Below are 23,056 nucleotides of genomic sequence, written 5' to 3' on the forward strand. Positions count from 1 at the left end.
TTTTTAAGAACCTGGACCTCCCAGGGTAACCTTGGAACAGGCCTCTCTCCTTAATGCCCCCTTGACAGTTCAGGAAATACAGGAGGCATCTAGGCAACTTCAGAGTGGGAAAACGCCTGGCCCTGATGGTCTCCTGGGTGAGTTTTATAAGGAGTTTATAGGGATTCTGTCAGGGCCGATGTTGGAGATGTAAAATCACACCTATATGCATGAATGCCTACCACCATCTTTGAGAGAAGCTAATAATTTTCTTGAGGATAGTGCCTCATACAGGCCCATCTCTCTCTCTCAAATTCAGATTTCAAGATTCTGTCCAAGATCCTGGCGCTGAGATTGGAAAAGGTGTTGCCCCTTATTGTTAAAGAGGACCAGAAATGCTTTATAAGGGGCTGTAGGTCCTCTAATAATATTAGAAGATTGCTGAATATGGTCCAAGTTTGTCAGCAACGATCGATTCAAGGGTTGGTGATTTCCTTAGATGCAGAGAAAGCTCTTGGCCAGGTGAAATGGCAATATCTTTTTATGTATTACAACAGTTTGGGTTGGGTGGGGTCTTTGCTACGTGGGTGGAGGTTTTATATCGCCACCCTCTGGCCACAGTGATCACCAACAGGGTGAAGCCTGAGAATTTTAGGATTGGTAGGGGTAGTAAACAAGGCTGTCCCCTCTCACCGTTGTTCTTAACGTTGGTGACAGAGTCGCTGGCAGAGGCCATTCGTCAGAACGCCCACATAACAGCTCCAGAAGTGGGATCGAGGGCACACAAGATTACACTATGCAGATGATGTCCGTCTGTTTTTATCGAACCTGATGACCTCTGTACCCCATTTGATACAATGTATCAATTCATTTGGAGCTATTTCAGGCTTTGCAAAATTAACATTACAAAATCTGAGGTTATGCCTTTGGGGAGCCTCAAGAATGTGCCAGAAGTTGAAGGTGCCCCTAAGTTCTCTTTTAAGTGGTCACTGGCAGGATTCCGATACTTAGGATTTTTATTACCCTCAAGTTTGATCTATTATTCCGACCGTCTTTGTTCACTTGCTCAAAAATGTTAGGCAGGATCTCCAAAGATGGGAGGCTCTTCCAATTTTATGGCTGGGCAGAATACAGTCTAAAGATGTGCAAGTCAGGTGAATTGGCCATGCTAAATTGTCCATACTGTTAGGTAAGGGGTAAATGTCGGGTTATGGGTGGGTTGTCCTTCGGCGGGTCGGTGTGGACTTGTTGGGCCGAAGGGCCTGTTTCCACACTAAAGTAATCTAATCTAATCTCTCATTAAGATGAATGTTCTTCCTTGTTTGTATATGCTCCCTGTAATGTTTCCCAGGTCAATGCTGTGGAAGCTTATGGGATGGTTTGGTTCCTTTGCCTGGCATCATGGGCGGCTCCTCATCAAAATTACTAAATTGCAGTTGCCTCATGGAGGGGGAGGAGTTGATTTCCCAGACATCAGGAGGTATCCATTTGAGTTCCCTGCTGTCATTTGTCTCCGATTGGGAGGTAACGATCCAAACTCAATATGGCTGGATATTGAGACCTCCCAGGCAAAGTGCCCTCTTATTAACCTGTTGTTCATGGATAAGATGAGGACCGTTATGGACCACTTCCGGAACCCCATTGACATTAGGACAGTTATGGCTTGGAGGGCGATGCGTCAGAGTGAGGGTTGCTTATCCAAGACTTTGCCACTTACACCTATAGTTGGCATGCCAGGGATGATAGACTCAGGGTTCAAACTATGGGCGGCGAGAGGAGTTTCTAGTTTGGGAGACTTGTTTGAAGGGGAGGTTATGATGTCTTTTGAGCAACTGAGCTGCAAATATGGGTTGCCCAGCAGAGACCTTTTCCATTTTTTTCAGGTTAGGGATTTCATTCAGAAGAAGAATACACTTCTCACTGAGCCCTATAAGCCCGATACAGAGAGGTTGTTGCTGTGTTCCACAAGCACCCTTTTGGTTAGTGCCCTCTATTGCCTGCTGGATGGCAGGGCCTGGCAGGATATTAACCGAGCAAGAGCTAGGAGTGGAGATCTCTTCTGAAACATGGGAGAATGCTCGAAAGATCCCAATCTGTAATAGGACATGCGCTACGCAGTTACAAGTTATGCACAGGGTTCATCTGACATCGGACCGTCTGGTGAAGTTTAAAATGGGGCATCTTCAGTGTGCCCCAAATGTAAACTAAGTGTAGGTACTCTTACCCATTGCTTCTCAACATGCCACAGGCTCTGTGTTTATTGGAGCGCTGTGGCAGGAGAGATAGGGAGGGTATTGAGGACTGAAGTCAAAGTGGGCCTGATATCTTTCCTCTTAGGTCTACTGAGTTTACTATCTTTGGACTGGCATGGGAAGAAACTATTTAATATTCTTGCATACTGTGCACGGAAGAATATTCTGATGAATTGGGTGCCTGAGAACCTGCCAGGCTTGCTGGGATGGCAGAAATTAATTTATGGAGCACATTCCCTTGGACTTTTTTACAAACATGGTGCACCACGCAACAGGCCATTTTTATAAGACATGGCAGCCCTATTTGAGTTATTTGGATATAGATTTGTCAGCTATCTTAACTAGGACATTTGTTTAACCAGGATGGTTAGGTTTGTCGAGTTCTGGGCCCTGGAGGGGTCTCCTGAGTAAATATGGGTATATATACAATGCACCCCTTCCTTTGTTTGGGAGGTTTGCGCATAGCTGTTCTGTATTGTGTTTTTTTTGTTTTTTGCTGTTCTTTTTTGATCTATTAGTTATTTACTTATTTATTGATGTTGCTTTGCATAGTGTTAGGGTTTGTTTTGTATTATGGGGTAGGTTAGTAGTTAGTAGACAGTAGTTGTATTGTAATTTGTGGTTTTTTCTTTTTAGTATACTAATGTTTGTTATTGATTGTATTTTTCAATAATTTTATATATTTTTATAAAGCTAAAAAAATTTGCCAATAAAGATTTTTACAAAAAAAAATCCAAATGCCATTTTCTGATTTATTTCTTAATGTGTTGACAGTTGACCACCCACTCAATTAGACAAGATCCTGACCAACTGAATCAAGCTATGATAACATGTCTGTGTGGGTTTCTTACAGGTACTCCAGTTTCCTCCCACAGTCCAAAGATGTGCAGGTTAGGTGAATTGGTCATGTTAAATTGCCCATAGTGTTCAAGAATGTGTAGATTAGGTGCATTAGTCAGGGGTAAATATAGAATAATAGGGTAGGGGAATGATTCTGAGTGGGTTACTCTTTGGAGGGTCAGTGTGGACTTATTGGGCCGAATGGCCTGTTTCATCACTGGAGGGATTCTATGCAAATAATATGAACTACAGTCTTTCAAAAGCATGTGTATGTCATCTGTGCATGTCATAGTACTGTTATGGAAGAACACAACTTGAAATAGGAAGACACTGTGGCTGCATCAATATATAGGGATTAAATTAGCACTAATCTAGTATGTTGGAACATTGATCTGGTCTTCAGAATCCTCAGGCAATAAGCATGGATTTCTTAGTTCATATCGAGGCCTAATCTTTTTACAAATTAGCAGTTATCTTCTGTTGTCAAATTGGAGTATACATACATTGGAGTAGATCAAATGGGAGTACACATTGGCTTTTAAGTATGGTTTGACTTTCATTGATCATCCTGTAAACATCTCTGTTTCAGTGGCAAAGAAACTCACTTTTGTTAGCCTTTTTTCATAATTTCAAGCTCCCATTTATTTCTCTGCATACAATAGAAATGATCATAAGTGTTATTTAAATAAATCAGTATATATGGATTATTGTTGTATTTTCATTTGAGAGGGAAGGGTAATAAACACTTACATGACTGACTCCCCTTTATGGGGGAAGGGAGAGAGAGACACACACAGACTCAGCCTCTCAGAAATAGAGATGGACTTGTACAGCATTGGAGAAATCTGAAAAGCTGAATCCCCATTTTAGATGTTGTGATAATTAATGTTAATTACTGTACATGAGTTATCATGTCCACAATAATAGAGTGCTGATGGTGAGTAGGAGGAGTTTTAAGAACAATACTTGAAATTTGTTTAAAGCCACACTTTTGCATTTCTAAGAATATGTATCTTCAGATCTCTCTTCAATTCTGTTAAGATTTCTGCGATTTACGGAGCAATTGCTTTAAAAGTATGTCCAATAGCATTTCTCATCAGCTAATTCCTATGGCACAAATTATCAGATTAGGATTATTGACATGTAAGAAACAAATGATAAGACATTGAGCAAAGTGGGCAATGTATCAATTCTTCTTATAGTACCTATCTTCACAATTTGTGCAACGTTAAACACTATATATTTCCAGAGTAATTGTTCTATGTTTAAAGTTGGACTGAGTGTACCACCACAGTACTAAAATAAATTTTTACTTTTCTGCAGCTAAATATCGTGATATCTTCAAAGATATCATCAACAAAATTGCACTGGTCAAACAGGAAGATGTAAGTATTGGTTAGATTTCATTATTCATTAAATACCTAACCTCCTTTTCCCTTCTTTCACACATTTGAAGAGTCTGCCACTGCTTTCTAGCCAAACCCATTCTTTTCTCATACACACTTTCTGAGCCTGTAATGGAAATCCATTAAAGGTATTGAATGTATATAATGCATTATTTTGAATACTTACAGGAGCTTGCAACCAAAAGTGCCATTGTACTAAGCATGAACTAGCATATTCTATACTTTTTATCTTTTACTGCCAAGTGCAACTACATAGTGTCAAAGAATGTTCACTTCAGAATTCTTCTAAGGCTTTGAGAATACCATACTGATATCTTTTAACAGCTGTTTGAGAGTATAAATGACCCATACAAACTGTTTTGATTTCTTATCAGCACTAAGTTGGCTTATGTTGGTGTAATTGATCAAAGATACAGTAGAAATCATGTTTTTATTACCACTATTTTCAGTTAGCCCATTGCTGTCTTGACTGGTCTCCCAACTTTCATCAAGCTTATCCAACTTCTGCTGTCTTTATTTAGCTCGCAATGAGATCTGTTAGCCCATCATCCCTGTACTCGATTTTTTTTTAGAAGCTGGACTGACACTGCCTCAGTTTAAAAATTTTCATACTGGTTTCAAATTGCCGTATGGTCTTGTCCATCTCTGTTTCTAGACACTATAAAGTTTTTAAGTGGATAGTTTTCTGACAAATTTTCTGGCCAGTTTATAATTAATAGGAATAGAGAAACAACTGATTTGCAATGCAGCATCATTACATGAGTACAATTGGATATGGGTTTCCAATGAAGTTTACAGAGCAACTCCAAACTACAAGCCGATCTGTGTACTGAAGCGGAGTCCATTTCATAAACTGTTCACATATGTGGTAAACAATAGTTGCAACTCTGGAAATTTCCAACAGAACAATAAATGCATTCAACTGGAAACAATCACCACCACTTTTAAACTGGTTTTAAAATCAGTAGGCACTTATAATGGCCAAAGATGATAGCCATTGTTTATTTACGTAAATGTCTGGTTGAAAATCATAGTGTCTAAGTATGCTGTTTATTTTGGGCAAACTGACTAACACAGAGAATTATTCTAACTTTTTAATGTATTGTGACCTATAGTTGTACTTAAAATAAAACAGAATCACAGAATTGTTATGGTGCAGAAGGAGGCCATCTCACCCATTATGCCTACATTGTCTACAAAATAAATCATTTCATGGACTCCTAGAGATGTACAGCATGGAAACAGACCCTTCGGTTCAACCCGTCCATGCCGACCAGATATTCCAACCCAATCTAGTCTCACATGCTAGCACCTGGCCCATATCCCTCCAAACCCTTCCTATTCATATACCTGTCTAAAAGCCTTTTAAATGTTGCAATTGTACCAGCCTCTACCACTTCCTCTGGTAGCTCATTCCATATATGTATCACCGTCTGTGTGAAAAAGTTGCCCCTTAGCTCCCTTTTATAGCTTTCCCCTCTCACCCTAAACCGATGCTGTCTAGATCTGGACTCCCCGACCCAAGGGAAAAGACTTTGTCTATTTATCCTATCCGTGCACCTCATAATTTTGTAAACCTCTATAAAGTAACTGCTCAGCCTCTGATGCTTCAGGGAAAACAGTCCCAGCCTGTTCAGCCTCTCACCATAACTCAAATCCTCCAAACCTGGCAACACTCTCTGTTCAACACTCTCGAGGGCCTTACTATTAACTGTATAAGTCCTGCTAAGATTTGCTTTCCCAAAATGCAGCACCTCACATTTATCTGAATTAAACTCCATCTGCCACTTCTTGACCCATTGGTCCATCTGATCAGGATCCTGTTGTAATCTAAGGTCACCTCCTTCGCTGTCCACTACACCTCCAATTTTGGTGTCATCTGCAAACTTATTAACTGTACCTCCCATGCTCGCATCCAAATTATTTATGCAAATGATGGAATGTAGAGGACCCAGCACCGATCCTTGTGGTACTCCACTGGTTACAGACCTCCAGTCTGAAAAACAACCCTCCACCACTACCCCCTGTCTTCTACCTTTGAGCCAGTTTTGTATTCAAATGGCGAGTTCACCCTGTATCCCGTGAGATCTCACCTTGCTAACCAGTCTCCCATGGGGAAACTTGTCAAACGCCTTATTGAAGTCCATATCGATCACATCTACTGCTCTGCCCTCCTCAATCATCTTTGTTACTACTTCAAAAAACTCAATCATGTTTGTGAGGCGTGATTTCCCACGCGCAAAGTCATGTTGACCATCCCTAATCAGTCCTTGCCTTTCCAAATACACGTACATCCTGTCCCTCAGGATTCCCTCCAATAACTTGCCCACCACCGACGTCAGGCTCACTGGTCTATAGTTCCGTGGCTTGTCCTTACTACCCTTCTTAAACAGTGGCACCACGTTAGCCAGCTTCCAGTCTTCTGGCACCTCACCTGTGATTATTGATGATACAAATATCTCAGCAAGAGGCCTAGCAATCACTTTCCTAGCTTTGCACAGAGTTCGAGGGTACACCTGATCAGGTCCTGGGGATTTATCCACCCTCAATCTCTGTAGTCATCCAGCCTTTCCTTTCACCCTAACAGGAATACACTTTCTCTGGAAACTCGTTATCTCATTTCTGAAGGCTTCCCATTACAGCGCTGGCAAATCTGTTTTCAGTGTTCTTGTTTTGTATTTGTGTTGCTTTTACAAGGTGCAGCATTAACTCGTAACTCCCCTTGGAACTAATTAAAACAATTTGTTTCATGTTGTGTATCCTACCAGTGATTGCATGTAAAGGGAAATCACATTGTGCAAAAGCACTCACTGCATCACAAAAGCATCCAAATTAGTGGAAGCAATTCTATAATTAATCTGGAATTTTGCTAATACCCTTCTGCTTCTAAAGATTTGGTACTAGCAATTTGTCTTGGTTGTCTAGGAACTGATATTCAACAACTCGTGGCTAAGATATAGCATACAGTAAGGAGATAAATATAGGTGTATATATAGTTTACACAAAATATACCATTTCAAATTACAGTACTCTGACCACTTAGCTGAACTGTGTGCCTGAGGACACTTTGCCTTTCTGCTGTTTAATCATCTTATTCTGGCTCCTCTGCTCTGCTCCCATTGTCTAACACCACCCTACATCATCAGGCAATCCCTGCCTTCTTCAGTCTCCTGTATTTTCTCTGTTTGTGTTAGTGTCCGTGTCCTTGTAGTGCTTGTCTCACCTGTGATTATTGATGATACAAATATCTCACCTTTTTACCTCTGCTCTGTTCCCATTAACCTACTGATTTCTTAAATTTCCCTTCCTAACCCCAATCCTATCTGACATTTTAAATGATTTCTCCTCCATCACTACTATTTATCCCCCTGTCTCCCTATCCTTTCATAGCTTTACACTCCTGACTCAACTCATCCTTGGTCCTTTAGATTTCCAACCCAGCTGTAAACCCCTTTTTTTTTAAAGTTCTCTCTACCTGGGTTTGCTGCCAGTGCAACTTCAGGGAGCATGCTTACCACATGTCTGTGACATTAATGCCAAAGCTGCTGCTGGTAGCTTCTTGCATTAAAATTGGATTTAACCTCCACTATTTCAAAAAAGAGGAAGATAAAAAGAAACTGGATTTCAGACCAGTTTGCCTAACATCAGTAGTGGGATAAATGCTATTATAAAAGCATTTTATATTCTGTGATTAACAGAATACTTGGAAAGCATAAATCGGGTTTGACAAATTCAGCATGGGTTTATAAAAGGGAAATCATGCTTAATTAATCATAGAATCCCTATTGTGTGGAAACAGGTCATTCAGTCCAACAAGTCAACACTGATTCTCTGAGGTGCATCCCACCTAGACTCCACCCCACTACACTCTGCCTATAACCCTATATTTCCCCTGCCTAACCCACCTAAACTGCACATTCCTGGACACTGGGCAATTTAGCATGGCCAATCCACTTAACCTGCACATCCTTGGAATGTGGGAGGAAACTGGAGCACCTGGAGGAAACCAAAGCAGACACTGGAGAACTTGCAAACTCTACCCACAGTTGCCCAAGGCTGGAATTGAACCTGGATCCCTGGTACTATGAGGCAGCAATGGAGTCTTCTGGAGCTTTTTTTGAGAAAGTAGCTAGCAGAATAAATAAGGGAGAAGCAACAGATATAGTATATTTGGATTTCAAGAAAGCTCCTACACGAGGTTAGTGGGCAAAATTTAAAGCACACAGGATTGATGGTAAATATACTGGCATAATTAAGAATCAGTTGACAGACTGAAAACAGTGGGAATAAAAGGGTCTTTTTTTCTGGATAGCAGATGGTTTCTAATGGTGTACTGTAAGGATCCTGCTTAGGCCCCATGATTACACAGTAATGAATCTGTTGAAGGAACAAAATGCAATATTTCCAAGTTTGCTGATGACACAAAACTAAGTTAGAATGTGAGGTGAGGGAAGGATGCGAGGACGCTTGAAGGTGATCTAGACAAGTGTGTGGACAAAGACATGGCAGGTACAGTATAATGTGAAACATGAAGTTGTGTATTTCAGTATTAAAATCAAAAGGAATAGTATAATTTAAATAGTGATAAATGAGAAAATATGGATGTGCAAAGGATCTGAGTATGCTTACATCTCAGTTAATAAATAACAGACAGGTGCAACAAGCGATTAGGATATTAGGCTGGTATTCTGACTTTCAGTGCATGTGGACTTGTTCAAAATTAGCAATGTCATATTGAGGGAGATCGTAAGATCATACCTGGAGGATTGAGTGCAGCTTTGGATGCCCCCACCTAAGAGTGGGATATACTTACTGGAGAGAGAACTGGATGGAAAGCTCACCAGGCTGATATCAGAAATTCTCGATTCCTGATAAAAGGGCTCCTGCCTAAAACGTTGATTTTCCTGCTCTTTGGATGATGTCTGACCTGCTGTGCATTTCCAGCACCACTCTAATCATGATACCAGAGGTGGCAGTACTGTCGTATGACTGGGCCTATATTTAGAGTGCGATGGGATTTAATTGAGACATATCTAATTCTAACCGGGCTAGACAGACTCGATGCAGGGATAATGATGTCATGATTGGGAGTCTACAACCAGGGACCACAGCCTGAAGATGTGGAAATAGAACTAAAATGAGGAAACATTTCTTCAGTAGAAGGTGGTAAACCTGTGGAATTCATTACCACAGAATGCTGTGACTGAGTATATTCAAGAAAGATTGATAAATTTTAGATACTAAAGGCATCAAAGGATATGGAGAGAAAATGAGTAGAAGATTAGCCATAATTATATGGAATGACAGCAGCACTGAAGACTCTCAAATTCCTTCTCCTCCTAGTTTCTAACTTTCTGGATTCAGCTATACTATTGAGCAACTCAAACCTATTTCAACCACTGTAAAACCAAATAAATGATCTTTTTAAAATGTTTCTCTGAGCAGAATTTTAAATGTTTTCTGATCTTTATCAGCTTAAAGTCATCGTTCAGGATTGTAGTTTTCACATAACTAAGCAGACTGCCAAGTCAAGTGCCATTATTTTTCTACACAATTATGTAACCCAATACATGCACTTCCCACACCACCAGAACCATGCAATCCTATGATAAGACCATAAGACATAAAAGTCAAAATTAGGCCATTCAGCTCATCGAGTCTGCACCACCATTCAATCATGGCTGATAAGTTTCTCATCCCCATTCTCTCACTTTCTTCCTGTAAACCCTTGTTCCACAAGAATCTACCTATCTCAGTCTTAAATAGACTCAATGACTTGGCCTCCACGGCCTTCTGTGGCAATGAATTCCATAGATTCACCTCTTTCTGGCTGAAGAAGTTTTTCCCTTATCTCTGTTCTAAAAGGTCTTCCCTTTACCCTAAGGCTATGCCCGCAGGTCCAAGTCTGTCCTTCCCAACATCGATTCTGTCCAGACTATTCAGTATTCTGTATATTTCAATTAGATTTCCTCTCATTCTTCTAAACTCCATTAAGTATAAACCGAGTCCTCAAAAGTTCCTCATAATTTACTGTGGAAAAGATCATGGAAAATATGGAATGTAGGGAAATAGATGGTGACATCTTGAAAAACCTACATATTACAGAGGAGGAAGTGCTGGATGTCTTGAAATGCTTAAAGGTGGATAAATCCCTAGGACCTGATCAGGTGTACCATAGAACTCTGTGGGAAGATTAGATTCCGTACAGTGTGGAAACAGGCCCTTCGGCGCAACAAGTCCACACCGACCTTCTGAAGAGTAACCCACCTAGACCCATTTTTCTCTGACTAATGCACCTAACACTATGGGCAATTTAGCATGGCCAATCCACCTGATGTGAACATCTTTTGGCTGTGGGTGGAAACCGGAGCACCCAGCACCCACGCTGACACTGGGAGAATGTGCAAACTCCACATAGACAGTCGCTCAAGGCTAGAATCGAACCTGGGACCCTGGTGCTGTGAGGCAGTAGTGCTAACAGCTAGGGAAGTGATTGCTTGACCTTTTACTGAGATATTTGTTTGATCAATAGTCATAGGTGAGGTTCTGGAAGACTGGAGGTTGGCGAACATGGTCCCACTATTTAAGAAAGGTGATAAGGACAAACCAGGGAACTATAGACCAGTGAGCCTGATGTCGGTGGTGGCAAGCTGTTGGAGGGAATCCTAAAGGACAGGATGTACATATATTTGGAAGGGCAAGGACTGATCAGGGATAGTCAATATGGCTTTGTGCATGGGAAATAATGTCTCACAAACTTGATTGAGTTTATTGAAGAAGTAACAAAGAGGATTGTTGAGGGCAGGGCAGTAGACGTGATCTATATGGACTTCAGTAAGGCGTTGACAAAGTTCCCTGTGGGAGACTGGTTAGCAAAATTATATCTCATGGAATACAGGGAGAATTAGTTATTTGGATACAGAACTGGATCAAAGGTAGAAGACGGGGTGGCGGTGGAGGGTTGTTTTTCAGACTAGAGGCCTGTGACCAGTGGAGAGCCACAAGGTTCAGTGCTGGGTCCACTACTTTTCATCATTTACATAAATGATTTGGAAGTGAGCGTAAGGAGTATAGTTAGTAAGTTTGCAGATGACACCAAAATTGGAGGTGTAGTGGATAACGAAGAAGGAGGTTTCCTCAGATTACAACAGGGATCTTGATCAGATGGGCCAATAGGCTGAGAAGTGGCAGATGGAGATTAATTTAGATAAACGTGAGGTGCTGCATTTTGGGAAAGCAAATTTTAGCAGGAGTTATACACTTTAATGGTAAGGTCCTAGGGAGTGTTGCTGAACAAAGAGACCTTGGAGTGCAGGTTCATAGCTCCTTGAAAGTGGAGTTGCAGGTGGGTAGGATAGTTGAAGAAGGCGTTTGGTATGCTTTCCTTTATTGGTCAAAGTATTGAGTACAGGAGTTTGGAGGTCATGTTGTGGCTTAAGAAAACATTGGTTAGGCCACTTAGAATATTGCATGTAATCCTGGTCTCTTTCCTATTGGAAAGATATTGTGAAACTTGAAAGGATTCAGAAAAGATTTATAAGGATGTTGCCAGGGTTGGAGAATTTGAGCTATAGGGAGAGGTTGAATAGGCTAGAGCTGTTTTCTCTGGAGTGTCAGAGGCTGAGGGTGAGGGGTAACCTTAGAGGTTTATAAAATTATGAGGGGCATGGATTGGGTAAATTGACAAATTCTTTTCCTGGGGTGGGGGAGTCCAGAACTAGAGGGTGTAGGTTTAGGTTGAGAGGGGAAAGATATAAAAGCGACTTAAGGAGCAACCTTTTCACACAGGGTGGTACGTGTATGGAATGAGATGCCAGAGGTGGTGGAGGCTGGTATAATTGCAACATTTAAAAGGCATCTGGATGGGTATATGAATAGGAAGAGTTTGGAGGGATATGGGCCGGGTGTTGGCAGGTGGAACTATATTGGGTTAGGATATCTGGTCGGTATGGACAAGTTGGACAGAAGGGTCTGTACATCTCTGACTCTATTAAGCTTTTCATTCCTGGGACCATTCTGGTCCCTCCTCTGAAAACGCTCCAGGGCACATCGTTCCTGAGATATGGGGCCCAAAACTGTGCACATTACTCCAAATGTGTCCTGAGAAGTATATCCCTGCCTTTATATTCAAGTCCTCTCAAAATAAATGCCATCATTGCATTTGCCTTCCTAACTACTAACTCAACCTGCACTTTTACCTTGAGACAATCCTGGACCACAACTCCTGAGTCTCTTTGCGCTTCAAACTTCTGAATTTTCTCCCCGTTTAGAAAATAGTCTATCCCTCTATTCTTCCTACCGAATTGCATGACCTCACACTTTCCTACATTGTGCTCCATCTGTCGCTTCTTTGCCCACTCTTAACCTGTCCAAGTCCTTCTACAGCCTCCCTGCTTCCTCAATGTCACCTGTACCTCTACCTATCTTTATATCATTTGCAAATTTAGCCAGAATGCCCTGAGTTCCTTCAACTAGATCGTTAATGTATAAAGTGAAAAGTTGTGGTTCTAGGACTTAGCCTTGCGGAACCCCACTTGTCACTAGCTGCCATCCTGAGACGGACCCTTTTATCCCCACTCTCTGCTTTCTGTCAGACAGCCAAGCTTCTATCCATGCTAGCACCTTGCCTCTGACACTAGGGGCCCCTATCTTACTCAATAGCCTCCTATGCAGCACCTTGTCAAAGGCCTTCTTGAAGTCCAAGTAGATAACATCCATTGGCTCTCCTTGGCCTAACCTGCTCATTACTTTGTTAAAGAATTCTAGCAGATTTGACAGGCATGGTGTTCCCTTGATGAAACCATGCTGACTTTGCTGTATTTTGCCATACACTTCCAAGTATTCAGAAATCTTAACCTTCACAATGGATTCCATGATCTTACCCTCAACCGAGGTTAGGCTAATCAGTCTGTAATTTTTCCCATCTTTTGTCTTACTCCCTTTTAAAACAGGGGTGTCACATTTGCAATTTTTTTGTTTTAACAGTCCTCTGGCACCCTCCTTGATTTGAGTGATTCCTAAAAGATTGCCACTAATGCCTCCACTATCTCTTCAGCTATCTTCTGTGGAACTCTGAGGTGTAGTTCATCTGGTCCACCCTCAGGCCATTCAGTTTTTCTAGCACCCTCTCCTTGGTGATGGCGCCATACACAGCTCTGTCCCCTCACTCTCTCTTGAATTTTTGGGATATTACTCATGTCTTCTACTTTGAAGTGGAGGAGTCAGTGTTGGACTGGGTGGACAAAGTTAAGAATCTCGCAACACCAGGTTATAGTCCAACAGGTTTTTTTGGAAGCAATAGCTTTCGGAACACTGCTCCTTTATCAGGTGGTTGTCTAATGAAGAAGCTGGTGCTTCCAAATAAACCTATAAAAGTATAACCTGGTATTGTGTGATTTTTCCACAGTGAAGACTGTCACGAAGTAATTATTCAGTTGCTTAGCCATTTCCTTGTTCCCCACTGCTATCTCTCCAGTGTCATTTTCCAGTGGCTCAATGTCCACTTTTGCCTCTCTTTGTTTGCCCATTAACCTATCTAAGGAAACTCTTACAGTCTTCCTTTGTATTACTGGCCAGCTTACCCTCATTCAGTCTTCTTTCTTTCTTTTTTTTTTGTTGCCCTCAATTGGTCTTTGGAAGCTTCCCAATCCTCTGATTTCCCACTGTCATTTATCACATTATGTTTTCTATTTTGCTTTTATGCTATCCCTGAATTCCCTAGTCATTCTTGGTTGCCTCTTCCTCCCTGTATCATGCTTTTTTTTCCACAGCAGAGATTCATTCTGAGGAAAAAGAAGCTTGGCACGAGAGGTTGAAGCAACCATGGCTTGTGGGGGAGTCCAGAACTAGAGGGCATTGGTTTAGGGTGAGAGGTGTAAGATATGAAAGAGACCTAAGGGGCAACTTTTTCATGCAGAGGGTGGTACGTACATGGAATGAGCTGCCAGAGGAAGTGGTGGAGGCTTGTACAATTGCAACATTTAAAAGGCATTTGGATGGATATATGAGTAGGAAGGGTTTGGAGGGATATGGGCTGGGTGTCAGCAGGTGGGACTAGATTAGGTTGGGCTATTTGGTCGGCATGGATGGGTTGGACCGAAGGGTATGTTTCTGTGCTGTACGTCTCTGTGACTAGGGAAGTCAGGGATAACATAAAAGCAAAAGAGAAAGCATTTACAGTTCAGTAATGTGGCAAAGCACAGTGTGAAACCAGAGGATTGGGATACTTACAAAGACCAACTGAGGGCAACAAAAAAAGAAATAAGGAGGGAGGTGATTAACTGTGAAGGTACTCTATGCTACTTTCTCCCCACCCCCACCCCCACCCCACCCTCCTCTAGCTTATCTCTCCACGCTTCAGGCTCACTGCCTTTATTCCTGATGAAGGGCTTCTGCCCGAAACGTCGATTTCGCTGCTTGTTGGATGCTGCCTGAACTGCTGTGCTCTTCTAGCACCACTAATCCAGTATTTGGTTTCCAGCATCTGCAGTTATTGTTTTTACCTCGTTGATTTTAACCTTACTGCGAATCCTCTTGCAAGGATGCCTGCCTTGAAGAAAGTTTCCTCTTCTCTCTACAAGAATCTCAGGGAGTCCCTCTCCTACTGCAACTCCCAGGTCATTTCTATGCTACTCTCTCCCCACCCCCACCCTCCTCTAGCTTATCTCTCCATGCTTCAGGCTCACTGCCTTTATTCCTGATGAAGGGCTTTTGCCCAAAACGTCGATTTCGCTGCTCGTTGGATGCTGCCTGAACTGCTGTGCTCTTCCAGCACCACTAATCCAGTATACAGAGATGAAAACCAAGTTGAAAATTCAGGAGAGTTTTGGGGAAGAAACGCGTTTGTGTTCAGTCCACATAGGCAATTGAACAACATGTTCTCTGGCCCTGATCCTCCTGCATTATGTTTCTTTTTAGTATGAGGTAATATCATCACAACCAGAAACAAGTGCAGTTCTTATTGGAACAAAGTCAGTGAATCAGTCACCATTCAGCATACAAAGTATCAACCTCTCTCTGATATCCACCATTTACTGGGAAAATAACCAGTTCCTCACACCTAGAGGCGGTTCTTAGCTGATAGGTGACAAGTAGCATTGTTGCCAGAATGACCATCTCAAAGTTAGAACAAAGTTATGAGCTGTGAATATGCAGTATAAACCTGAAATTGACTCTTTCTTGTAAAATACAATGGAGTTCAGAAATCACTCCAATAAGTATTGAGGTTGCACTTGGCACTTTGAGAACAAGCTGTCATATCTCTGAAATCCAAGAATGTTAAGTTGCCCGTCATACAATAATTGCATTTTATGCTTGAGTCTCTATTTCTGACCATCAGTCTCAATTAAGACTGCACTGGACTCTTGTGATAGACCTTCTAACTTCTACCATTTATAGCATTCAGCTATATTCAACCTAGATTACACCACCTCCCACCCTGCCCCCTGTAAAAACGCCATCGCATATTCCCAATTCCTTCGCTTTTGCCGCATCTGCTCCCAGGAGGAGCAATTCCAATACCGAACAACCCAAATGGCCTCCTTCTTCAAAGACCGCAATTTCCCCTCCGACGTGGTTGACAATGCTGTCCACCGCATCTCCTCCACTTCCGCTCCTCCACCCTTGAACCCGCCCCTCCAATCGCCACCAGGACAGAACCCCACTGGTCCTCACCTTCCACCCCACCAACCTCCAGATACATTGTATCATCCTTCGTCATTTCCGCCTCCTCCAAACAGACCCCACCACCAAGGATATATTTTCCTCCCCACCCCCTATCAGCGTTCCAGAAAGACCACTCCCTCTGTGACTCCCTCGTCAGATCCACACACCCCACCAACCCAACCTCCACTCCCGGCACCTTCCCCTGCAACCGCAAGAAATGCAAAACTTGCGTCCACACCTCCCCCCTCACTTCCCTCCAAGGCCCATTGGCACTCATCCACAGACTCTATCAACAGACCCAATATACCGGCCACTACAGCGGACAACTCGAACTGACAACCGGAAGCGGCAGAGACAGGCCACTATAAATGCCGGAGGAAACAGCACAGAAGCGCTTCACAAGAGGCTCCCAAGCACTGAGGATGTCACCTAGACAGGGGACGAAATGTTTGCAAGACAAATTCCCAGCTCTGCGAACAGAACCACAACAACGAGCACCCGAGCTACAAATCTTCTCCCAAACTTTGAACTCTTAGCAATTCTTCTTGTGGTTTTAGGTACCTTTTCTTTCATATTTAATATAATTATTGTATATAATTGAAACCCAAATACTGTTGTGATCGCTGTCTACAACATTCAAACTCAAAGTAATACGTGGCCAGGTGCACCACTGAATAGCAGATCTAATATATAATCATCCTAATTACTTTATTAACTTGCTGAGTCAGTTTTGTACATTTTCAATAAGTGTGCTTTGAGAATAAGCTGTCATATCACTGAAATCCAAAAATGTTAAGTTGCCCCTCATACAAAGTTGCATTTTATGCCTGAGTCTCCGTTTCTGACCATCAGTCACAATTTAGACTGGACCAGACTCTTGTGACATACTTCCTAACTTCTACCATCTGTAGTGTTCCGTTGCCCATATCCTGTTTTACCTACCAAGTACATAAATCATCACTGATCATAAAATCCCCATAGTGCGGAAACAGACCATTCAGCCCAACAAGTCCACACCGACTCTCGAAAGAGTGTTCCACCCAGACCCATTCCCCTACCCTATTACTCTACATTTCTCCTGACTAATGCCTCTAACCAACACATCCCTGAATCACTATGGACAATCTTAGCATGACCAATTCACCTAACCTGCACATCTTTGGTTTCTGGGAAGAAACTGGAGTACCTGGAGGAAACCCATGCAAACACTGGGAGAATGTGCAAACTCCGCTCAGACAGTCACCTGTGGTTGGGAATGAACCTGGGTCCCTGGCGCTGTGAGGCAGCATTGCTAACCACTGAGCCACTGTGCTGACAATAGAAAATTCTGAGCCACCTTTTCAAATCCTTAATGGCCTCGCTCCTCCCTATCTCTGCAACTTTCATAATTTCTACAGCACCAGTCCCCAAACCATTCTTTTCCTCTGTCTCTGAACTTTTATGAATTCCATAAGACCATAAGACATAGGAGTGGAAGTAAGGCTTTCAGCCAATCGATTCCACTTCGCCATTTAATCATGGCTAATGGCCACTTCAACTCCATTTACCCGCACTCTCCCTGTAACCCTTAATTCCTTGCAAGATCAAGAATTGTCGTCCCAAGGTCCTGAGCCATTCATTGTATGTTGGGCCTACCATTTCAGGGATCATCAGTGTGAATCTCCGCTGGATGCGCTCCAGTGCCAGGATGTCCTTTCTTAGGTGTGGGGCCCAAAATTGGACACAGTATTCTAAATGGGGCCTAACTAGAACTTTATAAAGTCTCAGAAGCACAACCCTCTTGAGATAAATGACAACATTACATTCGCTTTCTTATAACCTCCTTCAACCACACATTGGCACAATGATGTAGCTGTCTTGAATTTATTCTTCAGCCCTTCTACCACTCCAATCCCCCTTTCTCCTTTAAGATTGGTCTTTCAAATCCACTGTTTCCTCTAAGGATTTCTTGCTATCGTCTCAGCATCAATTTTTGCTTGATTGCACCCTGCATGAGTGCCTTGGCATTTTGATTGAAGTAGTAATATAACTATACATATATATACACACATATAATCTTGTAATTCAACAGATTTTGTCCCAAAGCTAATGTTCATGCTTAAAGCTAATCAGTGCTTAACTTAAAATTCTATTGGTAATTAACCAATACCAATAACATAAAAGCATTAAAAAGTTGAATCTATGCTGTTTATACTGAGGATTATAAACCAGATTTAATGTTTGATGTGTGTGGTTTCTGGTCGAGGGCAGCAAGATAGTTTGACTATGGTGTTCTCCATACTTAAATATTCTGATGGTTAATACACATGAATTGATCACATGTCTGTCAATTATTGCCCTTCTTGAGTAACCTCTTAAGAGAGAGAAAATCAAAGGAGCTAAGCAGCAAACTGCAATTTTGCCTGCTGTTATTTGCCAGACATAAAGGACGGCATTTACTTTATGTCGGTAAAGGGAGTCACTTGTTCATTTTCTTTAGCCTTAATGGGTGTCTCCAAATGTTAAGACAGAGAGGCTGTGAACTTACGGGAGAATATTGTTTGTTAGAATTGGTCTTTGAAACCTGAGCTGAAATTAATAGACTGCCAGAGTAGTATAGGTCCACATGGAGTACTATAAATCCAGCCCTCATCTACAGTAGATTCTTATTGTTAGAATTATATAATGATTTTGTTGGGATCTGTTTTATACTGAATGATAATGAAATAATCTGACAAATGGAAAGGGAGAAAATTACTGCGGAGGGGAAAGAAAAGAAACTGCAGGACTGGAAACTGAAATGTTGAATGTATAAGTCACAGCACCAATTGACTGGTGGAAGATTATTTGTACTGCAGAGTTCTGTAATAAACTACAAAATATAACATGCTTTTCATAACACTTTCAACTTCAAATACAAGAAATAATGATCACTATTTGAGACTGATGAAAATTCTAGGTGTATTATTAGTGGAAGAAGCACCTCGCATGCCCTTGATTTTTAACAGGCTGCTCATAACTGCCTATAGTGAATCAATGATGTTTATGTATTGTAGGGAAAATTAGCGCAAAATTGTAGTGCATGGATTCATAGATGTTTTCATCAAGAAATAATGTTGTATTACACATTTAGGAAACTTTCAGTGTTTCGTTCTTTGTTTCAAAAGTTTAAAGTACTGGTATCTGAAACAAAATGACTATCTAAATGCACAGTAATGAATCTGCCAAGACCTATTGGGAATCAGCCTAACTAAAATATTCTTGTCTCTCCTCCACATGTGTTGAGTTTGTCGTTTTCTCTGAACCCAATTTTCCAAATGCAAGAAATTTTGTTTTATTCATCACTCTCTTCCAGAATGGTATACATATGATGTGTAAAGCAAGAAAGACACAGGTGATCGTTTGACTAGAATTCCTTCTGCAGTATAGTTTGTAAAGAGGATCTTTAGAGTACTTACCCCTATGTTTCTCATGGGTTATATTATCTTCTATATTGCTGCAATAAATATAGATTTAACGTGTGACACATCTTTTAATTTATTGTGGATATTTTTTAACACAATAAAAGACCGTTTACTAAATGTTTCGGAAAAATGTCAACAGTGCATTTTAACAATTTTTTTTAAAATCTAGGGTGAAAAATATATTGTTCTTAAAAAGAAATATCAACATCTTGTGAAGGAAAGAGATGGATGCCACAAAGAAGAAAACGTTACAGTGAGTACTGCTGTGGAAGAGTTGGTTGAACAGTTCCCGAAAGAAGAAATATCCCCACATTCTGAAGACAAACAGCAGCGCTCCAACTCTGATGACCCAAAGAACAAGAAAACTTCTCCAATGGAAACCCTACTGAAAATACATACTAGTGAACCTTTAAACAGCAAGATTTCTGCAGGAAGCTCAACAGATGAAAAAGTGAACATGTGTGAATGGATTAAACAAGAATTACCTACACCAACAGCTGACAATAAGTCCAAGGTGGCTTCAGAACTAACCAAGGAGACCCAGGTACCTTTCTTTGGTTTCTTGAAATTTCCTTTTGTGTTCTCAGCTGCCTTTGCTTCTGAAAGCATTGAGCCCTGGTTGAAATGTGCTCCCGTAAACACATGGACATCCTTGGGTCTTGAATTCTGTCTATTTATCATGCACAAATCTGAGCATTGGCAGACTATGCTGCAGTACATCCGTCTGCTAAAATAGATCCTGTTTTCTTTCAATACCCACATATATGTATACCCAGTCAAAGTCACTGGTACCATGCAGGAAGGAAAAACCTGTGTTACTTTCATCTCATTGACTGAATTGCTGAGAACAGCTAAAATATTCCCATCTCCGCCTTAGATGAGTTAATTCAACAAAGAGTGAGATTCTGGTGTTTTCCTGCTCTACATGACTCAGTTGCTAGGAGAAAGTGAGGACTGCAGATGCTGGAGATCAGAGCTGAAAAATGTGCTGCTGGAAAAGCGCAGCAGGTTAAGCAGCATCCAAGGAGCAGGAGAATCGATGTTTCGGGCTTTCTCCTGCTCCTTGGATGCTTTATGACTCAGTTACTGGCTGCTATAAATATAACAACTTCAACATCACTTCTTATGGATTAACTGGTCTAGCAGACCTAAACCTGATTATTTAAAATGGAGATTATGAAGGGGGATTCTAAAATTGGTGGCCTAACTTGGGAGTCATTAATGCAATAATTTGTTTTCAAAAGTATTGATTGGAATTCTAATTAAGACATTGAAAACCTCCACTAGCTCTCTGCACTTAAGTTGAACCTAAGTGTAAGTTTTAATTGTTGGACTATTTAGATTTTGAAGCAGTATGGGATACATTTTACTTTTGGAATCCACTCCCTCCTTCAAGGATTGTAGGGTGACTCCAGCTATGATTTGGGAAAAGGGAAGCTCATGATATGTTTTTGACAAAGCAAACAAACGGTTTTTGGAATGTTGTCTTACATTTCTTCAGCACAGTGCACTCCACCAGAACAAAAAAGTTGTTTTCAATGCACAGCCAATATATGGGACTAGAATGTTATAAAATGAAGGAGCAGGCCCACTCCTCCTTATCTATATATTTGTACTGGTTATAAATGCACTTAGTTAATGCATTCTCTCAAGTGGACTGACTTGGATATACCCCCAAGCCTGCGCTCACATTCTTGTAAATTCTCTTGCACATCTTCCCTGTGAACTTTCTTTTGCTAATGTGTAGTTTCAGAGCCCTTCTCTTGAATGCAATCATATACACAGGTTCGATCCATGTACTGACTTGCAATATCTTGTACAGGCCATTCTGCTATAACATATGTTTCATTAATGCAAATTTTCTGTAACGCAATTGACTAACTGGGGACTCTGTTTCTATAGTGTGAACTTTTCAAGAGCGTTTTGGTTATAACGCAATTCCGGCCCCATTAGTTTAAATGGTGCTGCTATTACATGCATTTCTTATAACACAAGGTTGCATGAGAATGGAACTACTGTGTTATAGCAGAACTGACTGTCTTTTTCATTTTGTGAAGTACTTTTGAAACACACTGCTAACATGGATGTAGCTGACATCTATTGTGTATTTCAATGTATCCGTTTCCATAATTTTTACAATTGACCTGTAAGAGATTCATATTGTACATTCTAAGACTCCTGGCTAGATGCCTAAATGATCATTGACTAGATAGTGTTTAGCCTTTTAATAATTAAGGTGTTGAAATTGTATTGTGCAACGTTTGGTATATGAGTGCTGAGTATGTTTGTATGTAATTTGTCTGCTATTTTAACTGAAGGTTAACTTTTTTTGTTAACTTATAATTTTAAGTGTGATATTACATTCTGTTCCTGAACTTCAAAGGCTGATGTTATCCAATTTGTTTTTATTAAAACCTTTTTATGTGGGCATCACAGAAGGAAAAGCATTGAGAAAATGGAAGCACAGGGTAAATTTTAAGCCACGGAGGGCCATGTACTCAACATAAATTGTGGTTAGTTGAAAGCCACTGTTCTTCCTCCATATCTTCCCCTGTTTTGTCAGGTTTACAATAAAGATCCACAAAACCAAGATTCTGTTGTTTGTGAATAAATGCCTACAATATAGTGGTTGAGGATATTATCTTTTAATGGATCTAAAAGGCACACAAAATTTCCTGTACTCCAGATTTGAACAATACAAATTTTTTCATTGAAGTTAATCATGCAAGATGTTTAGATAATAGAATGTTTTTGTTCATATTACTCAATGTATCGGTAATTCTTGTGTGAGGTTGCACTTTTAATCTTAATTCTAAATTTGTCTTTTACTTTTACTCTGCAGCACTATGCCTCACCTTTGCATTTTAATTCAGCCATTGTTGGATTAATCTTTTCATGTCATTAATTGTACTGCTACATGATCACTTTAGATTCCTCTCTCTCCTGAGTAGTGAGGCTGAAGTTTTTCCAATTTTTCTTCTGTTTGATTATTTTTACTTCCTTTTTTGTTCATTGTTTGACATTCGTTGGTTTAAATTTGGTTTTGCGTTAACGGAAGCATGTCTGGCATCAAGCTCGGTAAGGTCTTCCACTCTGTTTCATCCTAATTTTGTGGAATATGGATTGTTTATTTTTCCTTCCTACTTTGATATTTCTTTTAATTTGCTATTGTTTGACTCATGCTAATCTTTGCTGAATTCATTACTGTGTTGAGCAAGAGTGGCTTTGCCAAAATCAGTGTTTATCAAATGATTAATGTTAACCAAGGCCCTATTTGTCCCAGTCCACAGAAGCAGAAGATTCTGTGATGCTGTCTTAAAAACAGATTTTATTTTTGTTACTGACAAAGTTATTTGAGGATCCAGAATAGATGGCGGAATCTAAAACTCTGTTCATGCACTGTAAAGCCTCATTTTGTGAATTAATGTATTGGCAAGAGTCAATTATGGATTAACAGGTGGAAAATAGGAAT

The 23,056-nt window shown here is 40.8% G+C and overlaps 1 protein-coding gene across 1 annotated transcript in view; it reads left to right on the top strand.

The window, feature by feature from the left end:
• LOC140463205 (uncharacterized) overlaps positions 1 to 23,056 on the top strand; it is a 126,800-nt gene that overhangs the window by 40,238 nt on the left and 63,506 nt on the right. The window contains exons 4-5 of the mRNA XM_072556998.1: positions 4,395 to 4,456; positions 19,754 to 20,128. Of these exons, the coding sequence (XP_072413099.1) occupies positions 4,395 to 4,456; positions 19,754 to 20,128 (437 nt within the window). The remainder of the gene's footprint in view (positions 1 to 4,394; positions 4,457 to 19,753; positions 20,129 to 23,056) is intronic.

This window comes from Chiloscyllium punctatum, chromosome 37 (genome assembly GCF_047496795.1).
Source record: "Chiloscyllium punctatum isolate Juve2018m chromosome 37, sChiPun1.3, whole genome shotgun sequence".
Taxonomy (NCBI): domain Eukaryota; kingdom Metazoa; phylum Chordata; class Chondrichthyes; order Orectolobiformes; family Hemiscylliidae; genus Chiloscyllium; species Chiloscyllium punctatum.